At 42.7% G+C, this 23009-nt stretch overlaps 1 protein-coding gene across 1 annotated transcript; it reads right to left on the reverse strand.

Annotated features, from left to right (window-relative positions):
* Positions 1-2684: 2684 nt before the first annotated feature.
* si:dkey-85k7.12 (interferon-induced very large GTPase 1) lies at positions 2685-12078 on the reverse strand. The gene is made up of 2 exons (XM_060854570.1): positions 11775-12078; positions 2685-7423 (listed from the first exon to the last, which is right to left on the reverse strand). Exons 1-2 carry the CDS (start codon positions 12076-12078, stop codon positions 2685-2687), a joined length of 5043 nt encoding a protein of 1680 aa, XP_060710553.1.
* Positions 12079-23009: the final 10931 nt, after the last annotated feature.

Consider the following 23009-nt stretch of genomic DNA (forward strand, 5'->3'; position numbering starts at 1 on the left):
GACATACTGCTTCCCTCAGTGCAGAAAGACCTAGACAATATCCATGTTTGGCTGGATAAGCAATGAGTTGCATTCACGCCACATAAAGTTTCAGGCTGACTCTAACAATAGAGATCATAACCAACACTCTGCCCATCCCCAGCCTCACCCATAATGTTTAAATGGCATTACTATTATCTACTGTAACAAATCGAGGTTACCATACTCTAGATACTTGGGCAGCACAATGGTTCAGTGGTTAGCACTGCTGCCGTATGGCGCTACAGACCGGGTTCGACTGCAACCTCGGGTGACTGTCTGTGTGGAGTTTGCACATTCTCCCTGCGTCTGCGTGGGTTTCCTCTGGGTGCTCCGGTTCCCTCCTACAGTCTAAAGATGTGCACGTTAGATGAATTGACCACGCTAAATTGCCCATAGTGTTCAGGGATGTGTAGGTTAGGTGCACTAATCAGGGGTAAATGTAGAGTGGTAAGAGAATGGGTGTGGGAGGGTTACTCTTTAGAGGGTTGATGTGGACTTGTTGGGCCAAATGGTCTGTTTCCACACTGTAGGGATTCTATGACTCTGTGAAACGATACTGCATCACACAGATATATGATGTTGCTGCTAGAGTGGATCACACACTGTAATCTGCAGTAACTGGTTCACTTCCTGACTCGCCAAGGCACAAGACAGAAATGGAATGGAGTATCATTTTCCCCAGAGAAGTGCTTCTGTACAAGCTGTCTTACCAGTGCCTGCTGCCTGCTTGTTTAACACTCATTAAGCATCGATGTCCTCCACCACGACTGCAATATGTGAACACCATCTACAAGATGCATTTCAGGCAACTCACCAAAAATTCAGCAGTATCTAGAATATTTTCACAACTTGAATTGCAACGTTTCAAGAATGAAGGTACAGAGTTTTACTGAGCAGAGTGATGCCATTTGGCCCATCTTCCATGTGCTGAGCAAGAGGGACCATTCGGCCTAATCCCTCTTACCAGCCCTGTCTCCATAACCGTGTAGCTTATAACACTTCCAAATGTCTATCCAAAAAGATTTTTTTTAAATTTTAAATACAGTGCAGGTTTTTGATTCTTTACAGAACTTTTGAGAGTTCCACATTGGCACTAGTCTTTGGATGAGCATCTTCTCAACTCCTCTCCAATCTAACAAATTGCGACACCTCTGGATGCTTCACCAATCCCGCTAAGGCAAATAGGTCCTTTCTCTACAGTCTGTCTTCCTTTTTCTCCTGTTGTCCCCTGGGCCACATCCTTCTGTGAGAGACCAGGCCCTGTGTAGCACCAGGCTCATGTCCCACTCCAGCTCAGACATGCCGCAGGAGCAGGAGTGGAGGATGTGCCTGGCACCAAAGCCCCTGCAGCTGCTGTTCAGCATCAGTGTCTGGAGGAGCATCAGAGATGGAACAGGAGGTAGGAGGAGATGCATGCAGCCCCAGACCATGGCCTGCTCTAGCTCAGACCCAGGCCAATGATAAGCAGCAGTGACTGGAAGAGCAGCAGGGGAAGGGCAAGAAGAAGGAGAAGCCAACTGAGACGAAGATGAATTGCTGAACCAAAAGCTGTTGCAGTAATAGCATGCAATGCAAACAAATCCGAGATGATGCCAGAGAGTGGTGACACTTTGCAAATAACTCCAAAACAAAACTGTTCATTGTAGGAACACGTGACAGTATTAAATAAATCTAAATAATATTATACACTTCGATTAAATCTTTTCTCAGCCTCTTTTGTTCCAAAGAAAACAAATGCATAAAGGCAAGGATATGCTTTAAGCCATCCAGCAATTTAATTTTGGATTTGAACCAGGGAATTGTTTTTAAGTTCAGATTTAATGTGTTTATTTTAACACAGTTTGTAGTGGTTATGTATTGTTTGTATGTAGGTAAGAATCTTTTTTGTGGCTTTCCAATCTTAACTAAAATTCTTCATTCCTGGCAGCATCTTCATAACTCTTCTCTGTACCCCACCCCCAAGTAATCCGACCACCATCTTTTGAGGGCAATTAGGGGTGGACAGGCTTATCCACAGCTTCCTAACAATTGTAGCCAAATTGTAAGGGAGTTATTTTGGTAACAGAAGGTGTGCATAAAGCAAAACAGGACAGAAAGTGGAGCTAATCGGTACACAGAAGGATGCATAACAAATTTTATTGAATATGTCCACGTATTGCAGGATAATAAAGTAAGAGCTCAGAATTATGACAATTGATTCCTTCTATTTAATTCAATCTATCCTAATTTAACCATTGTTTCTAGCCCAGCCTCTGTGGGATTCCCTCTACTACTTCAACTTCAATCTCAGAAATATAGTTAAAGCAAACTATAATCACTAAAATAACATTGACCAGTACATTGCAAATCTAGAGAGGAACAATTAACTCTCTTGTAGGAGACTAGACAGTTCAGTTCACTAGGAGAAAGTGAGGCTGAAGAAGGGCTTATGCCCGAAATGTCGATTTTCCTGCTCCTTTGATGCTGCCTGACCTGCTGCGCTTTTCCAGCAACACATTTTTCAGTTCAGTTCACTAGTATTTTTGCACAATTTCTGAAGTTCTTTGCATCCTGATTTTGTGAAGGGATAAGTTCACCTGAGTCCTAAGTAATGATAAGAATCCTCACCTGAAACTGGAGTTAATAGTATTAAAAGTGGATGTCTGATCATCCTGTATTTCTAACTATTTCAGTTCTTTCTTCCTAAACATGTTGTATGTTTTCACAATTTCTGCCCTTACAGTTTCTTTCTGTATATTTTTCCAGTCAACAGGAATATCAGCCTTTTTGACCTTGTAAGCTTCTGCAAACTCGCTATTAAAAGTAGACAGGACATATTTCCAGTAGGCTGCTGCTTGGATACTTGTGTCAGGTGGAATATCCCAGGAAGCGAAATAATCATTTACACTGCGGTAGTCTTTATAGGGATGGAATGTATATTCTGTCGCTGCACAGCGGAATGAACTGTCAGATGCTACTGCAGAAGTGCACACTGTCGCCACAAGCTTGTTGTTGTCAATATAGCGATAACTATTTAGTCCCTTAGGCCGATGTGTTGTAGCAAAATGCTCCTTATGTCCTGAGCCTCCACGCTCACAAGGTACTCCGCAGAATGGGCATAGCTTCCCACAGCCGAGAACTTGGCGGAAGATCTCTTCATCTGGCTGCACTGGCAGACGTGGCAGAACTTCTTCAATGTCGCAATTCTTGTGAAAGTCTGATGTGAGTTTCTGCTCCACGTCATCCAGGGCTGCAGTAAAATCAGCAGCAAACTCTCTGGCTGTGACAGCATTCTGAAAGAGTACAATTTCCAAACTCTCCTTGTTAATCACAAAATCATTCTTCAAAATGTCACAAAATTCTGTTAAAAATTCTGACACGTTCTCCTTCTCCGTCAACATTGCTTGTTTTATGGCATCTTTTGTCTTTCGTATCAGTGCTCGGATTATTTTTGTGATGATCTCCATAATTTTAGTTGTTCCCGTGTAATTCTTTATTATTCTTTTCCTGATCCACTGTCTTGCAAAATGCTCATAGCTTTTGATATATTGTATGTAATTTTCCACACGGTGCTCATCCAGCAAATCCAGTAGAATCACAGCTTGGAGATAGGCTCTGTTGCTCATTTCATGGTTTGTACAGCTGGTTTTTACATCTTCGACAATCTCCACACCAAGCTTTTTGTCAATGGCTTTCTGAAGTGCGGGCTGGAGGCAATTGCTGCACAGAGCTTGAGCCCTTTTCTGACTTTGATCTTTTTCGTGGTAAATATCTTTAAAAGTGGAATAGTAGACATCCTTCATTGCTGTCAGACAAGTCAGTGGATCGTTCTCTCTGAAGAAATCTTGGTGCATCTTTTGGAAAATCGGCAGGACATAACCACACATATGCAGCTTTAGATCTACCTCAAAGTTAACATTCATGTGAAAGTTGCGCCATTTCCCACTGAGTAACGTTTCATCAGTATTTTTCAGCAATGTTTGACAGTAAGTTGGATCGAAGTCAACTTTTGCTTTCTGCTTTTCCAGTGCAAACTGCTCAGCGTATTCAATTAAATGATCTGCAAACACTTGCACTTCATTGCTAGACCCATTTGTAAAAAAGTCTTTAAATCTTTGCCAATAACCCCTCTCAATATGATCCTTGGTAACTTTAAACTTGATTTGTCCTTTTTCAAATAGTTTCCCAGCGGTATGTAATCTCTGGCACACTGCACTGCCCCGATGGCGTAGATTTTGTTGCAGTTGATTTTCAAACTCAATTTCGATGTTCTGTTTTTTGAATGACATTGCTTGAAGTGGTTTTACTGTTTCTGTCCACATCTTTTCAAACTTTTCCTTGAGTTTACTGTCATTGAGTTCAGAATTCGACTCTTTGCACATTTGTAGCAGTTCACAGACCTGTTTCTGAATAATCCCCTGATACTCCTTCTGTATGTTATCCAGTTTGGCCATGCCTTTGCACCTCTGAATTGCATCCTCACATTTGCGCTTGCTGTAAATCTCAAGCTCATTTCGCAAACTCTCAGCACTCAGGGTGAAATCCATTTTGAATTTCTCCACAAGATGGATGTTGTCTACTTTGCTGTCGAAGTATTTTTCCAGATGTGTGAGAATCATTTGCTTTTGCGCCTGAAGAATTTTATTTGTTGCTTGTATCAGAGTCTGGTACAAATCATCAAGCTGATCAAGAGGGTGATTCCCAATGTTGTTCTCGGCCTTTTCTACCTGGGAATGAATGCTTTTCCTAAATTGCCACTCCCATTCCGAGTACTTCAAACTGAGCTGGCTATAAGCATCAGCAACTAGGCTGTTTCTAAAACTGAAAATGAAATTTTCATACTTGACTGCATTCCATAAAGCCTTCATCCATTCTGTGAATTGGTGAATCGTAAATGGTTCTTTTCTTTCTCTGCGTTGCTTAAACAAATCAAACAGATATTTCTTTAGGTCAAATATATTTTCACTGTAGCCAGTGTTTACCGGTGCCATGGGAGGAACACCATGCCAGAGGCCTGGAATGTACCAGTTGTTCTTTTCAGGATCATATTCCATGATATCTGAAAACTTTGTGAATTCATGGTCTTTCTTCTCCATCTTTGCTGCTGCCTTTGTCATTTCATTTAACTGATCCAGGAGATGCTTCCTGTCTCTCATGTTCTGATCATGTGCTGACACTTCTCCCACATTTTGATGAATGAACTGACAGTTTGGTTTGTGCCCTACCTCTTTCATCCTCAGGAAGGCGTGCACCACTATCTGCAAGACATCCTTCATTTCAGAAGAGTTTTCCATCGCCATGTTGACTAATGTAACGTCACTTAGTCCAACAACCAGCGTAGCAAGTTCGTTATCATGTTCATGGCTGTCCTCCAGCTTTGCCAGTTCTGGAGCTTTTAATCCTTCAGTGTCAATAATCATCAGGTACTCACTACCAATCTCCTTGCTCAGGTCTCCTGTAATTTTGATCAACTGCATGAAGGCTCCTCTTGTACATCTCCCACTGCTCACTGCAAACTGCAAACCGAACATAGTGTTCAAGAGGGTAGACTTCCCTGTACTCTGTACACCCAGGACAGTCAGAACAACTATTTTAGTATCTGGTCCTAGTTTCTCTGAAAGATGTGTGAGCACAGCGCTGACCCATTGTTCAGAAATGCTGGACGCATCACCATCTAGAAGTTCAAGTGGAAAGCCATCTAACATGAGATCAGCAACCACACTAGGAAGCGATGTATACTGACGATTGTTTTCTGACACAATGTGTTCCTGAACTAGAGTTGCCTCAGCTTCATAAATCTGTCCTATTTCCCGCATGAAGTGTTCTAGCCCTAGAGAACTGTCTGATATTTGTTTGTCGAGCTCTGAGAGTTTTTTGGTTGCACCAGGTGATGCTTTATATAGTTGTTTATAAGCTTCACGTAATTCAGAAAGCTCTTCTCGTGCGGTGGCATCGAGAAGATATTTGATCCATTTCAGGAACAAGTGTCTTTCATCGTGGCTCGTATTTACCATTACTGCGACAAACTCAGAAAGGTTTTCCGTAATGTCATACTCTTGCTGTTTCTTCCGCAAATTTGTTAGTTCAAGTCTGAGTTCGGAGTTGTATGCCTCAACGGGCGTATCACCACGCTTCTTCTGGCGACAAAGCTCCTTGTCTATCTTCGACCATTTCTTCCAGAGCTCTCCCTGTAAGGGTAGTTTTTCCATCTTATACGCTGCCACACTTCGCATGTCTCCCATGGCAGCCTCTGCCACTTCTTTAGCACTGTGGCAGCGTGGCTCATCTTCATCCACTAAAATCTGTAATTTGCGAGCTACATCAGCCATCCCCTCAATGCTCACACAGTCTGTGGCGTTTTCCAAAGTCTCCTGGATTCTCGATCGGATTTCTTCAACAAACAATGATGTGTTCACATTCTTATTTTTAACAATAATGTGGTTTCGTTCCAACTTCATTAATGGAGCCAATTTCTGGAGAAATCTGCTTGTAACAACCTGCTGGTCCGGCTGTGGATTGATGATGAGGAAGTATCGCATTTCCAATTCAGCGACAGACTCCAAAAAAGCGAACTCGTTGGCACCGACCTGATCGACAAATATAAAGACTGCTGAGGATACCTGAGCCAGGAAATGAACTTGGGAGCGTAGCGTACTTGCATCACCACGGAGGTTGGCAATGAGGACGGGTTCTGTGAAGATATCAATATTTCTCTTGCCACAGGGGAGGTAGCAGCAGAACTCCACTAATCCATCCGAAATTTTCCGAGGAATATCACCACATTCCATGCTGTGAGTGACAAAGAAGTTGTGATGATGGTGGGGGTTACTTAATACCTCGTTGAGAATCTTTGATTTGGAAGTGCTGCACTCACCCAGGCGAATAAATGAAATAACGTGCATTGGCGTAGTTGCTATTGTTGCCTCTTTGAATCCTTTACTCGCCTCGAGTGACTGAGGTCTCCACTTCTTCACAATGAAACGCATGGCCCACAGCAGTAGGGTGCTGTTGTCCTTGCTGTAATCTGGCAGTAAGAGAGGCAGTGCAAACTGACACATAGACATCTTCATCATCATCTCTTGCTGCAGGATGCTGTCAGCACAAAGGAAAACTGCAGTAATGACATCCAGCAGATTGCATGCATTGCCAGTGTCTTTTCCCGTGATATCAAAAAGGTCAGAAAAATTTGTTTGATCAACGGTCAGTTTAGGAATGTCTGCTGAGCATTTGATATTTCTGGCTGTCAAATTGAGAATCATAAGTTTCTTTAGAAAATACCACGGAATATCTTCCAAGTTTTGTGGCTTTGCACACACTATGGTTTCTGGGCCAATTTCAAGAATTTTGCTTAAAGAAAGTTTCTCTCTCAAGTACTTCTGTAGTTTCAGCTTGGAAAGCACTTCCTGAAAATTGTTTTCTTTGACTGTGAAATGAAAAATAAAGAAGATGCTTCAAATATGTAAATTAAACATATTTCTCTTCGGATATTGCAGTCCATTTCAGCATAGAATATGTTCCCTCAAGTTTACATTAAGTTACACTAGAGATTTCTTAATTAAGTGCCTATCTTACATGGTACAGTTGCTCAGTAGTTAGCACTGAGGGACCTGGGTTTGATCCAATCAATGGCCTATGAGATCCATTAGAAATCTGAACCAATAAGTTAAGGAAAGAATAAAAATAAATATGATGTTGTGGCCATTACAGAGACTTGCTTGAGAGAGTCACAGGACTAGCTGCTAAACTTTCCCAGGTTTCGTTGTTTTAGATGAGATAGAGAGGGAGGTAAAAGAGGTGGAGGAATTGCATTTCAAGTCAGGGAGAACATCGCATCTGCATTCAGCGAGGACATACTGGAGGGCTCATCCACTGAGGCAAGAAGGGTAGAGCTCAAAAATAAGATGGGTGCAATCACTCTGATAGGATCATACAATTGCCCCGTAACAGCCACCGAGACATTGAGAAACAAATATGTAGGCAGATTATGGAAAGATGCAATAACAACAGGGTTGTCATAGTGAGTGGCTTTAACTTCTCCAATATTGACGGGGGCTCCCTTAGAGCAAAAGGCCTAGATGGTGCAGAATTTGTTAAGTACATCCAGTTGGAACAGTATGTGGATAGTCCAACTGCAGGAGGAGCCAGACTGGACCTTGTAATGGCTAGTGAGCCTGACAAGGTGACTGACCTTTTAGTGGGAGCGCATTTTGGAAACAGTGGTCACAACTCCTTAAGTTGTAAATTGATATGAATAAGGATAAGTCCAGACCTTGTGGGAATGTACTAAACTGGGAAAGGGCAAATTATTTCAGTATTAGTCAGGAACAAGGGAGTGTTCATTGGGAGGAGTTTGTTATTGGGTAAGTCCACATTTGGCATTTAAAGACCTACTGATCAGAGTTGAGGACTGGCATGTTCTTAAGAATGAAAGACAAGGATGACAAGGTAAGGGACCCTTAGATAATGAGGGAGGCTCTGAATTTAGCCAAAAGGGAAAAAGGGGCATATGTAAGTTTTCAAAAATTGGACAAGGCCCATGAGGAATATAAAGAAAGCAGAGTAGTACTCAAGCAGGAAATTAGGAGAGCAAGAAGGGGCCATGAAATTACCTTGGGAAGTAGGGTTAAAGAGAATCCCAAGGCATTCTATCTTGACATTAAAAATAAAAGGAAAGCTAAAGAGAAGGTAGGACCACTCCACATTAAAGGAGGGAACTTATGTTTGGATGAGATCCTAAATGAGTGCTTTGCATTGGTATTCACCCAGGAGAAGGATATGGAGGATAGTGAGATTAGAGTGGAACATGCTCATATGCTAGGGCATTTTGAGATCAAAGAAAAAGTGGTAGTGGGTCTCTTGAAGAGTATTAAGGTAGATAAATTTCCAGGGCCTGATAGTTTCTACCCCAGGTTATTGAGACAGGCAAGAGAGGAGATTGCTGGGGCCTTGACCAGGATTTTTGCATCCTCACTAGTCACTGGTGTGGTTCCGCAGGACTGGCAACTAGGTAATGTTACTCTGTTCAAGAAGGGAAATAGTGATAATTGAGGATGGTGAGTCTCACTTCAGCAGTTGGGAAGCTATTGGAGAGAATTCTTAGGGATAGAATTTACGCATATTTGGAAAAGTGTGGCCTAATTAAGTACATCCAAGAGAGTTTCTTGAACAGTATGTGGATAGTCCAACTGCTGGAGGGGCCATACTGAACCTTGTATTGGCTTTGAGCGGGACAGGTCATGTCTTACTAACTTAATTAAATTTTTCGAGGAGATGGCGAAGTGATCGTTGATGGTAGAGCAGTGGATGTTGTCTGTATGGATTTTAATAAGGTTTCAATGAGGTACCTCAATGGTAGGTTCGTGTAGAAGATTAAGATGCATGGAATCCATGGTAACTTGGCCATTTGCAATCAGTTAGCTTGCCCATAAAAGGCAGAGGATAGTGGTGGGAGGTTGACTTTCAGGCTGGAGATCTGTGACTGGTGGTGTTCTGCATGGATCCCATACTCTGCTATTTGTGATATATGTAAATTACTTGGATGAAAATGTAGATTTTAGCAAGTTTGCAGTAAACACAAAGATCGATGGGGTTGTAGAATGTTATCAAAGGATACAGATAAAAGGATATAGATCAGCTGCAGATATGGGCAAGAAAATAGCAGATGAAGTTTAATCCTAGTAAGCATGAGGTGCTGTACTTTGGGACATAAATGTGAAGGAAGTGTATCCAGTTAATGGCAGGACCCTGAACAGCATTGATGTACAGAGATCGGAGGGTTCAAGTCCATAGCTCCCTGAAAGTGGCCACCCAAATAGATAGGCTAGTAAAGAAGGCATAAGGTATGCTTGCTTTTATTGGTTGGGGAATTGAATACAAGAGTCAGGATGTCATGTTGCAGCTTTATGAGAGTTGGTTAGGCCAAACACTGAAGAGTATTGCATTCAGTTCTGGTCGCCACATTACAGAAAGGATGTGGAGAGTTTAGAGAGGGTGCAGAAGGATGATGCATGGATTAAATGGTATGAGCTATAAGGAGAGGCTAGAAAAACTCCGGTTGTTTTCTCTGGAGCAGCGAAAGCTGAAGGAAGATTTGGTAGCAGTCTATAAAATTATGAGATGCATAGATAGGGATGATGGTCAGAATCTTTTTTTCCCAGAGTTAAAATATCTAATACTAGGGGCATGCATTTGAGATGATGGAGGGAAAGTTTTATACAAAGTGTGGTAGGAGTCTGGAATGTGCTGCCAGAGATGATGGTGGAAGCACATACAAAAGAGGCATTCAGGAGACATTTAGATAAGCACGTGAATCTGCAAGAAATGGAGGGATATGGATCAAGAGCAGGCAGAAGGGATTAGTTTAATTTGGTATCATGTTCAGCACAACATGGTGGGCTAAACAGTCCATTCCTGTGCTATATTAAATAAATGAAGGTTTCACTGGACAGAAACAATAACACTTTCTCTCCACAGATGCTACCAGACCTACTGCAATTCTCCAGAAATTTCTGATTTGGTTAAGGAAAGAAGTTTGATTCTTGAGCAACCCTAACATTGTAGATATTACAGTAAAATCTCTGCAGCCCCTCAGAATAAACTATTTGTTTATTCTAATTCCTGATGAAGGGCTTTTGTCCGAAACGTTGATTTTCCTGCTCCTTGGATGCTGCCTGACCTGCTGTGCTTTTCCAGCACCACTCTAATCTAGACTCTGGTTTCCAGCATCTGCAGTCTTTGTTTTTACCGATAAACTGTTTGTAGCCAACCTAATTCAATAAATGATGCACCTTTTTCCCCAATTCTTTGTCGGTTTTCTTCTTGTTGATTGAGCAAGTCCTTCTCAGCAGCAGGAGTTCCACTTGCATTAGTACAGCAAGATTCACCTGAGTCAAGAGAACAAACAAACCCTATAAACCATACAAAGCATTGAAATAGCACTAGTTCAGCAGGAAGGTAGGAACAGGAGGAGTGAGTTCTCCCTTCAAGGCTGTTTACCATCAATGAGGTCATTGCTGACCCACAGCTTGACTCTGTATATCAATGTCCTCGGTAGCACTGTGACTCTGTGGTTAGCACTGCTGTCTTGCAGCATCAAGGACCTAGGTTCAATTCTACCCTTGGGTGACTGTCTGTGGAATTTGTATGCAGGCCCTGTGTCTGCATGGGTTTCCAGTTTCCTCCCACAGTCCAAAGATGTGCAGATTAGGTGCATTGGCTGTACTAAATTGCACGGAGCATCCTGGAATGTGCAGGCTAGGTGGATTGGCCGCAGGAAATGCAAGTTTATAGGGTTGGGTTGCTGTGGACTTAGTGGGCCATCTGCCTGCTTTCAATCTGTACAGATTCTATGATTCTTCTATGGTATCTCTTAATGTTAACTACCAAAATACTGCCTACAAATCTGTTTAACAATGTCAGTACTTCTGAATGGAAGCTTACAAACACAATGAAAATTGTTGCAGGGAGATACCATTTAATACTTCATTAAATTAAGTAAGAAGACTGTGTGGGTTGTTGTGCTTCACTCTTAGCTGGCCGTGAACTCTTACTATGCTGCTTTTAGAAGACTCCCACTTTTCCAAATGTAGACTTAACTGCAAGTAGCTGCTACAAGTGTGCGTTTGCCAGATCCTCTCTACTGATATTGAAATCGGCCTTCCTCCCCAATTTAGAGTCCTAACTTCTGCACTATCCTTATCTCTTTCCATATGATTTTGAAACTTACAGGGTCTGATTGTTAATTTAGTAATACTGACTTGCAAGCTCCAACTCACCTCTTGTGGCAAGATTAAATCCAACCAATATTTCATCCACTCCTGGGAATTCACTCTGTAAACTTTGCAGAACCCTGAGACAGATCTCACAAGTCTCCTCTCCCTTCAGAACCACAGTGTTTATAATTGTTCTGATCTTTTCCTTGGGATCTGTGATGTCATCAATACGATTATACTCATCCACTGTGAAGATGAGCTTTGCATCAAACTCATCAAGGAGAACGTTTGGTTGCTCTTTCAGATTGTCAATGAGCGTTCTGCGACTTTTCCGTAGAATGTCTGATGGACTCTGTTCCGAAGCCATTTTGTGGGACAGTTAGTTAGCAACACCTGTGAGAAAATTCAAAGTTGTTAGCCGAATCGTTAATAGACTTTGAAGCAATAAATTGGAAACATTAATTCTCTCTGTGCTATTCTTGCCGCCTTCTATAACAAGGTAAAATCTGAAGCTTGTTGGTAGACTCAGAACCAGTGCTCCTACTATACCAATGAAAACTACAAAAGTTAATTTAGTTGTGTTTGAACTGTAATTGTTTAAAAATAAAAGACACTTAAGAAAGCTCAGAATGATGCACTGGCTTTGGAAGACCAGAGGAGGTTTACAAGAACAAACCTGGGGATGAAGGGCTTGACATGTGAGGAGTGACTAAGGACTCTGGGTCTGTACTCGATGGAGCTTAGAAGAATCGGGGGGATCTGATTGAAAATTATAGAACACTGGAAGAGGAGAAGGCATTTCTGTTAGTCACAGAGACTAGTACCTGAGGTCATAGCCTCAGAGTGAAGGGATGACCCTTTAGAACTGAGATGAGGTGGAATTTCTTCAGCCAGAGGGTGGGGTATCTTAGAAACCCTATAGTGTGCAAATCAGGCCCATTAGCCCAACAAGTCCACAGCAACCCTCCAAAGAGTAACCTGTGCAGACCCATTCCCCCTACTCTATATTTACCCCTGACTAATACACCTAACCTAGGCATCCCTGAACACTATGGGCAGATCAGTGTAGCCATTTCACCTGGCCTGCACATCTTTGGACTGTGGGAGGAAGCCCACACAGACAGTCACCTAATGCTGGAATTGAACCTGGGTCCGTCGTGCTGTGAGGCAGTAGTGCTAACCACTGAGCCACCACGCTGCCCTGTTAAACCAATTGTTTATTCGATGGGCTGAATGGCCCAATTCTGCTTCTATATATTATAGTCTTATGTGCTATGTCATATTATGCATAACTGCCTTTAGAGAAGCTACTGGTGAACTGCCTAAATGGTCCTCTACCCACCAAGTGCCTGTTGCTGTGGCGCTGGGTAGTGTGTAAACTTGAGTGTAGCTTTGAAGTGATGCTGCACTTAATGCGGGTGTGGAGTTGGAGGGGGGGAGAGCAGCATTCACAGTGAGAGCACATAGTGCATCCACTTCACTCCTCGAAAGGCCGCCTGAACTCTTCAAGGAAGCCTGCTTCGAATGACACTAAAACAGGTGGGGTCCAGATCTGCAGTAGACTGCCAAATCAGCCACTTCAGAGGCTCCTGGAACACCCCTCACATCATGGAGTGAGTTCTGAGCCCAACTCCTATTTGGCAGCATTCAATTCCTCTGGGCATCACCTGACTCCCTGTTTACCAGTCCTGTAGAACTGCAGGCTACAATCAGATCAGCTGTGATCGTATGGAATAGCAGCACAGGTTTGAAAGCACAAATGGCCTCACCACTCTCATTTCATTCATATGTTCAAACTCCTGGAACTCCCTTCCTAACAGCCCTGTCAACACAGGTTTCAGTAGGTTCAGCATCACTCAAAGATATTAGGGATGGGCAATAAATGCTAGACTCACCAGCAGACACAGATCTCATGAATGAATAAGTCCATGTTGGCATATCCATCCTGCTCCTCAAATGCTGCCTGACCGGCTGTGCTTTGTCAGCACCAAACGTTTCAACTCTTATCTCCAGCATCTGCAGTCCTTGCTTTCTTCATGTTGGCACATGCTGCAGTCAATCTTCTGGCTGTCTTAATTGTATCACCATAAAGCTATTTGCTGCATATCATTTCACACATGTGGACCTCTAAAGGAGTCAGTTACTATAATTTCTGAATTAATTTTGCAGAACCACAATTAAAATTCGGGATGGCATGGTGGCTCACTGGTTAGCACTGCTGCTGACAGGACCAGCGACCCGGGTTCGATTCCTGCCTCGGTCGACTCTCTGTGTAGAGTTTGCACATTTGCCCTGTATTTGTGTGGGTTTTCTCTAAGTGCTCCAGATTCCTCCCACAATCCAAAGATGTGCAGGTCAGGTGAATTGGCCATGCTGAAATGCCAGAGTGTCAGGGGTAAATGTAGGGGAATGGGTCTGGGTAGGTTACTCTTCAGTATGGATATGCCTGTTTCCATACCGCAAGGAATCTAATCTAAAATATTCCAGCAGGTACTTCAAATGCCAATAACAAGGCATGGGACAAGTTTTAAAAACCTTTGAGGCTGGATGTCTCTATTATGCTAAATTGACATGTATACATTTAAAGACCATAAGATATAGGAGCAGAATTAGACCATTCAGCCCATCAAGTCTGCCTTGCCATGCAATCAATGCTGATATGTTTCTCGACCCCATTCTCTTGCCTTCTCCCCGTAACCTTTGATTTCCCAACCAATCAAGAACCTATCCATCTCTGTCTTAAAAACACTCGATGACAAAGCCTAGAAATTGCTGCAGTTAAAACAACAAGAAAAAATAAGTAGCAATTCTTTGATTCATCCAAACCTTTAACTTTTCCATCCATTGGCAGGCACCAGGCTTTGTTTTGAACTCCCAAGTTATCAACTGAAAGATTGGTGCTTTCAGAGAGTCTAATATAATTCCCTGATGATCCTCCCACCTTTTGCAAAACAGTAACATGTGATTTCCAGTAAACACTGAGTGTCGTTTCTATTGCTGGCATACGTCACTCCTGGGAAATAGTTACGAACACAATGTATGGATAATTCCTCAGAATCTATACTTGAAAGGCTGGATGTTTCTTCTCTTTCCTTTTACTTTGCACTACAGTATCAATGATATATGGGGATTACAGTGCTTATCTCAGGACAAATTAACCCTACAGAACAAGAAAATCCAATCTTTGATTTCCCTTGCTGTAAGAGGAATAAAGATTAAAATAATAGCAATTGTCATTTTTGATAATGGATTGGATCAGCTTCGATAGAAAATTTGAGAATGGAATTGCAAACACAATTGCAAGCAAGGCAGTTCCGTAGTTAACAATGTGGAAGATCGTACCTGCATTTATAAGCATCCTTCACAACCTCAAGACATTTCCACACTCTGTATGGCCAAAAACATGGCTTTGAAGTGTATCTAGGACCCATGGCAACCAATTTTCTCAGGGCAAAAACTGACAGAGACAATATATAGTGAACCAAGAGAATCAAAGAGTGATTTATGGGACGTATTCAGCCCATTGAATTTATGCCTGCTCTCCAGAGCAATCCAGTCCAGCACATTCCCTTTTCTAACCTTGTAGCCTCATGAGTCTGTTTCTTTTACGTGCTCATCCAATTTTCTTTTTGAATTATTGTCTTTGCTTCCACCACACTCGAGTGGTGAGTTGCACATCATTATCACTCCCTCCAAGACAGGTTAATTCTCACTCCCTCTTGAATAAATTCAGAAATCTGTGTTCCCCCAGTCCTTATCCCAACAGTCAATAGAAGTCATAGAATTCCTACAGTGTGGAAATAGGCCATTTGGCCCATTGAGTCCACACCAACACTCCACAGATCATCCCATCCAGACCCACTGCATCCCTGTTACCCTGCATTTCCCATGACTAATCCACCCAGCCTACACATCCCTGGACTCAATGGGACAATTTAGCATGGCCAGTCCACCCTCACCTGCATATCTTTGGACTGCAGGAGGAAACCAGAGCACCCAGAGGAAACCCATGCAGATGCAGGGAGAATATGCAAACTCCAAACGCATGGCCTCGGCGGGGGGGGGGGGGCGGGGGAATGACCCGTTAAAACTGAGATGAGGAGGAATTTCTTAATCCAGAGGGTGGTGAATCTGTGGGACTCATTGCCGCAGAGGGCTGTGGAGGCCAAGTCATTGAGTGTCTTTAGGACAGTGATAGGTAGATCAGTGAGGGGATCAAGGGTTATGGGGAGAAGGGGGTTGAGAAACAACAGCCATGATCAAGTGGCAGTCGAGAGTGTGGTGCTGGAAAAGCACAGCAGGTCAGGCAGCATCCGAGGAGCAGGAGAATCGATGTTTCAGGCAGGAGTCCTTCATCAGATTCATTCCTGATGAAGGGTATAAGCCCAAATCATTGATTCTCTCGTTCCTCGGATGCTACCTGACCTGGTGTGCTTTTCCAGCACCACACCCTCAACTCTGATCTCCAGCAATTGCAGTCCTCACTTTCCTAGATGATCAAATGCCAGAACGGACTCGATGGGCTGAATGGCCTTCTTAACTCCTTATTGAATCTGCGTGTTAACCTTCAGAGAACCCTGAACTAGCACTCCCTTGTGCTTCAAATTCCCAAAGCCTTTCTCCACTTAAAAAAAATGCATGTCTCTATTCTTCCTATCAAAGTACAGAACCTCACATTTTTCCACATTGTATTCCAGCTACCATTTCTTTTCACACTCTCCTAGCCTGCCCAAGTCCTTCTACAACCTGTCCACTATTCCTAAAGGACATTAGTGGACCAGATGGGATTTTCCTGACAATCAACAATGGTCTCATGGTCATCATTAGGTTGCCAACTCTAGGTATTTATTGAATTCAAACACCACCAGCTGCCATGGCATTATTCAAACCCAAGTCCCCAGAACATTACCTAGGTCTGTAAATTAATAGTCTAATGATGATACCAGTCGTCCATCACCTCCACAAGCAGATGTACAGTGAAAGTCCGAGTGTCCTGATATATGAACCACTCAATAAGGCAGTTGTTTTTTCCAGGAGCTGAATGGAACTTCCCAGAAAAAGTTGCAAGTGTTCCACCAGTGTTCCCCACCCAGTTGTATTCTCTTCAATCAGGCTGAAGACATGAAAGTTTGAAAAAACATACAAACAGGTTCAAGAACAGCTCCATCCACGCTCTTATCAGACTTATCGTCGGACCTGTCATATATTGGACTTGATCCTTCTCTATAACTGTTAGACTATATTTTGCATTGTGTTCTGTTGCCCTATGTATTTACGTAAGGTATGATGTATCTGGTTAGCACACAGTACAATACTTTTCACTGTCTCTCAGTATGTGACAAGAATAAATCAAATCAAAAACAAGAACTCCTCAAGGATAAACGTGGAGGTGCCGGTTTTGGACTGGGGTGGACAAAGGCAGAAGATGCATGACACCAGGTTATAATCCGACAGGTTTATTTGATCACAAGCTTTCGGAGAGCTGCTTCTTCCTCAGGGTGAAGTGATTTCAAAAAGACTTGTTGAACAATAACCTGGTGTTGTGTAATTTCTGACTTTGACCTGGTGACGTGCTTAAAAAAGTAATCAAGGTTCGATGTGAATGTGTGGAAGGCTGTAAAAAGAATGACTTTTATTCCCTAAACCGAAACTGATGGATTTCCTGGAAGTCACATGTTGAAACTGAGTGGTACAAATTCACGGATTATACAATTCATGATGTACTAGGGAATTATTTTTAGGTTGGCCGCAGGTATTTGATTGTGAAATTACTGGGAAATAAACCCCATTATTCACAGGAAGGTTAAGACCAGATTAAGAGCAGGCAAACTAGTATATTATAGCTTCAGGAACAACAGCAAAATTGTTTGTAAAACCAAGGACTACAGATGTGAAGCAAAATCAGAAATTGCTGGTGAAGAATCATAGAATCTCTACAGTGTGGAAACAGGCCATATGGCCCAACAGCAACCCTCCAAAGAGTAACCCACCCAGACTCATTCCTCCTACCCTATATATACACATCTCTGAACACTATGGGCAACGTAGCATGGCCAATTCATCCTAACCTGTACATCTTTGAACTGTGGGAGGAAACCCGTGCACCCGGAGGAAACCCACACAGACACGGGGAGAATGTGCAAACTCCACACAGACAGTCACTTGAGGCTGGAATCGAACCAGAGTCCCTAGATCAGTGTGGCAGCAGTGCTAACCACTGAGCCTCCATGCCAGCAGTGTCTGCATCATCTGTGCAAAGAGAAAGAACTAATATTTTAAGTGCCATCACCTTTCTTCAGAACCAAACAGCAGAAGCAAGGTATTTTTGTACTAGCTATCCATGTCTGAAAATGCTGAAATTCCTTTTGTAGCACCCAAGATAAAGAAATCAGGAGTTTTCAGTAAAAGCAAAATATTACAGATGCTGGGAACCAGAAATGCAACCAGAGCGTAGGCAAAAGCTCAGGTCTAGCAGCATTTGCAGAGATAGAAAGAGATAACATGGAGTCCAGTCGAACCTAAAAAATAGTGTTTGTGCTGTTGACAGAGAGGAGGGAGTAGTAAGTGGATAGACTGAGTACTACCTAGAGAAAATAACAAAAGACCTGTGATAGAACATTATAGCGCAGTACAGGCCCTTTGGCCCTCAATGTTGTGCCGACCTGTGGAACCAATCTAACATACACTATTCCATTTTCATCCATAATCCAAGACAGAGGATGGGAACATTTCTGACTGCAACAGGCTGCTCCTTTTGTTTGAGTTGCCGGAGGTGATTTTCTCGAATTCCAGGAGCAGCAATTCTAGTTTTATATGCTGTTGCATTGTTTTGGAACTTGAGAAAAAGAAAAGTCAAAACAACAGCACTTTTAAAAGGGAAAGAGGAACAGAAATAGGCAGCACAGGGTCAGGTCAGTGCAGGATAGCAAAAAGAAACCTGCACTGCTAACTGACACAGCAGTGAACCTGCGCAGTTACTGCCTTTGCTGTTGAATTCGTGTATCTCTGGGACAGCAGAGTGTGACTGGGAAAATTAACAAACAGTGAAATTCACAACTGATCTTGGAGGAACCGGTTTTGGAGAGGTCACAACACAGAAAATAGATAAGTGAATAGTTTTAAGTGCGGCCTTGCTGTAAGTCTGCAGTAGTGAGTAGAGTGGGTTCTTCTTGATTATATGTCTTGTTGAGAAATGTCTCTTGATTAAACTTAAAAATATAAGCCATAATTATGAGGTTAGCCTGGAGCAGTGTTTTGTAGAGGAATAAGATAGGGCTATTTTCTGGGTCTGCAGATTAGAAGCAGCAAAAATGGCCCTTGGTAGAGTGATATGCTTCTCTTGTCGATGTGGGAGTTTAGGGAGAGTTTACGTGTCACTGAGGACTATATCTACGATAAATACCATTGATTGCGAATCTTATCAGATTGAATGGATTGTTTGGAGTGACAGTTAAAGGCAGTGAGGAATTTACAAGAGCAATGGGGATGTGATGAAAGGGAGAAAACCCACAGATACAGTCAGGTAGATGGGTTAACTACAGGAAAGGTAAGGAGAGGGGTAGGTAGTGCAGGAATCTCCTGTGGCTATCCCCATTTCAAAGAAGTATGCTGTTTTGCATAATGTAGTATGTGATGGATTCTCAGGGATATGCAACACAAACAACCAAGTTTCTGGTATCGAGACTGCCTCTAATAATAATAATAAGAAGAAATAATAAGGGGTATGTCAGGTTCCAAGAGATCAATTGTGTTAGGTGACTCTCTGGTCTGAGGCACAGACGTTTCTGTGGCCAACAACAAAAAGACAGAATGGTGTGGTGCCTCCCTGGTGTCAGGATGGAGGGTGTCTCAGAATGCTCTCAAGGGGGAAAGAGAGCCTAGCAGGAGATCATTGTACACATTGGAATCAGTGACGTAGGAAGGACAAAGGATGGAGATTCTGAAGGGTGAATATAGAGAGGTTAGGCAGGAATTTAAAAATGAGGTCCTCGAGAGTAGTAATATCTGGATTACTCCTGGTGCTTTGAGCTAGTGAGAGTAGGAATAGGAGGATAGAGCAGATGAATGCTTGGCTGAGGAGCTGGTGTATGGGGTAAGGATTCACATTTTTGGATATTGGAATCTCTTCTGGGGTGGAAGTGACCTCTACAAGAAAGACAGATTGCACTTGAATTGGAAGGGGACTAATATACTGGCAGGGAGATTTGCTAGAGCTGCTCGAGAGGATTTAAACTAGTAATGTGGGGAGGATGAGACCCAGGAAGATAGTGAGGAAAGAGATCAATCTGAGACTGGTACAGTTGAGAAAAGAAGTCAAATAGTCAGAACAGGCAAGGACCAAGCAGAGAACCAGGGTGGACAGATAAATAAAACTGCATTTATTTCAATGCATCAGGGAAGGCAGATGAACTCGGGGCATGGGACTGGGATATCATAGCAATAACAGGAATGTGGCTCATGAATGGACAGGACAGGCAACGTACTGTTCCAGGATACAAATGCTACAGCAAGGACAAAAAAAGGGAGGCGAGAGAGGAGGGGGAGTGGTGTTTTTGATAAGGGATAGCATTACTGCTATACTGAGGGAGGATATTCCTGGAAATACATCCCAGGGAAGTTACTTAGGTGGAAGTGAGAAGTAAGGGGATGATCACCTTATTGGGATTGTATTATATACCCCTAATAGTCAGAGAGAAATTGAGAAAGAAATTTGTAAGGAGAAGTTAGTTATCTGTAAGAATAATAGGGTGGTTATGGTACGAGATTTTAACTTTCCATACATAGACTGGGACTGCCATAGTGTCAAGGGTTTAAATGGAGAGGAATTTATTAAGTGCGTACAAGAACATTTTCTGATTCAGTATGTGGATGTACCTACTAGGAAAGGTGTGAAGCTTGACCTACTCTTGGGAAAAAAGACAGGGCAGGTGACGGAGGTGTTGGTGGGGGAAGCACTTTGGGGCCAGCGACCATAATTCTATTAGTTTTAAAATAGTGATGGAAAAGGATAGACCAGATCTAAAAGTGTAAGTTCTAAATTGGAGAAAGGCCAATTTTGACAGTATTAGGCAAGAACTTTCAAAAGCTGATTGGAGGCAGACATTCATAGGTAAAGGGATGGCTGAAAATGGGAAGCCTTCAGAAATGAGATAAAAGGAGTCCAGAGACAGTATATTCCTGTTAGGGTGAAAGGAAAGGCTGGTAGGCTTAAGGAATGCTGATGACTAAAGAAATTAGATTAGATTCTCGATGTGTGGAAACAGGCCCTTCAGCCCAAGTCCACACCAACCGTCTGAAGAGTAACTCACCCAGACCCATTTCCCTCTGACTAATGCACCTAATATTGCAATTTAGCATGACCAATTCACCTGACCTGCACTTCTTTTGACAGAGAGGAAACTGGAGCACCCGGCTGAAGGGCTTATGCCCGAAACATTGAATTTCCTGTTCCTTGGATAGTGCCTGACCTGCTGTGCTTTTCCAGCAACACATTTTCAGCTCTGATCTCCAGAATCTGCAGACCTCACTTTCACCCAGCAAAACCCAAGACGACATGTTTGATTATATAAAATAAAGGAAGCTTGTGTTACATATAGGCTGGTTAGATCAAGTGAATCATTGGCAGAGTATACGTAAGAATCCTACTCATTGAAGCTGAACTATAGTCAACACTATTATCCCCTCGAGACTGAATACCAAAATTGGTGATATCAGACTCAGTCCAATGTCTGAAACTGGATCCTCAGTATCCTGACCCACAGGCCACAATCAGAAGATTGGGGACAATATTTCATTGTCACCAACACGAGCCTCCCCCCCCCCCGCCCAGGAGTGCATACTCAGCCCCCTACTGTACTCACTGTACACCCATGACTGCATCACCAAATGCCAGACTAATGCCATTTACAAGTTTGCTGATGACACCACCAGAGTCAGTTGAATCTCAGATGGTGATGAAACTGATGACAGACAGGAGATTGAGGACCTGGAAAAAATGGTGCACTGAGAACAACCTAGCTCTCAATGCTGGCAAACTAAGGATCTCATTGACTTTAGGCAGGATGTTACTCATGATCCCCTGACACATTAACAGCACAGAGTTGGAATATCTATATGCCTATCCAATAACCATTTAAGTGCCCTTAAAGTTGGCAAGTCTCCTACTGTTGCAGTGTGTTACATGTGCCTACTACTGAGTAAAGAAACTACCTATGCCATCTGTTCTAAATCTATCACCCCTCACTTTAAAGCTCAGTCCCCTTGTGCTAGCTACCACCAGAGGAAAAAGGACTGTCTACCCTATCTGACCTGCTGATTATCTTCTATGTCTCAATTAAGTCATCTCTCTACCTTCTCTAACAAAAAAAAAAAGCGCCTCAAGTCCCTCAGCCTTTCCTCATAAGGCCTTCCCTCCATACCAGGCAACATCCTGGTAAATCTCCCTAATCTTTTTCAGAGCTTCCACATCCTTCCTATTATGTGGCAAGCAGAATTTAACAGTATTTGGCCAAATCCTCTTCCTACTTGAACATTTAGCAACAATTTAGGAACAAGCTCAAAAATAAACAGAACACAGCTCATTCTTAAACCAAAGACTTAGGAACATATCAGATTGACTATCAATCAGGTTTGCATATTTTCCCTGTGTCTGCACATCTTTATTGTCTGGTGCGATGCAGAGGACAAGTGCAGTCTTGACAGGGCAAAGGTCTTCTTTCTACGGCAAATCAACATAAATAGCTCACTGCACTCAATTATGGGAGACAGTAAAGAGATTTAAATTGGTGGAATACTAAAGGTGCATAATTTTTGCTGACTCATTTTACAAGTAGAATAGACAAACAGGAGGCTGGAAGAACACAGCAAGCCAGGCAGCATCAGGTGGAGAAGTCAACATTGGTGTAACCCTTCTTCAGGAGAGGGGTGGATGTAAGGGGAGCCACAGATAAAGGTTGTTTATAAATAAATTTTTTTTAAAGTCAGGGCAGGGTGGCCAAGTGGGGGATCAGTGAACACAGGTAGAGGGTACCACCTGGTTGGTTAGTGGGAGGATTGAATCTGGTTAGTGGGTAGAAGGGAGGGTTGATAAGAGGAATGGGAGGGGGAGGTGCTAGAAAGGGAGTCTAGGAATAGGGAGGGAGATTATTTCAAATTTGAATTCAAGTCCTCTGGGCTACCTAGACAGAAGAGATTTCGTTCCTCCAATTTAATTTCTGATTCACTGTGGCAGTGGAGGTAGCCAAGAATGGTCCTGTCAGAAAGGGAGTGGGAAGGGGGAATTACAGTGGGCAATAACGG

Source organism: Hemiscyllium ocellatum, chromosome 44 (genome assembly GCF_020745735.1).
Source record: "Hemiscyllium ocellatum isolate sHemOce1 chromosome 44, sHemOce1.pat.X.cur, whole genome shotgun sequence".
Lineage (NCBI taxonomy): Eukaryota > Metazoa > Chordata > Chondrichthyes > Orectolobiformes > Hemiscylliidae > Hemiscyllium > Hemiscyllium ocellatum.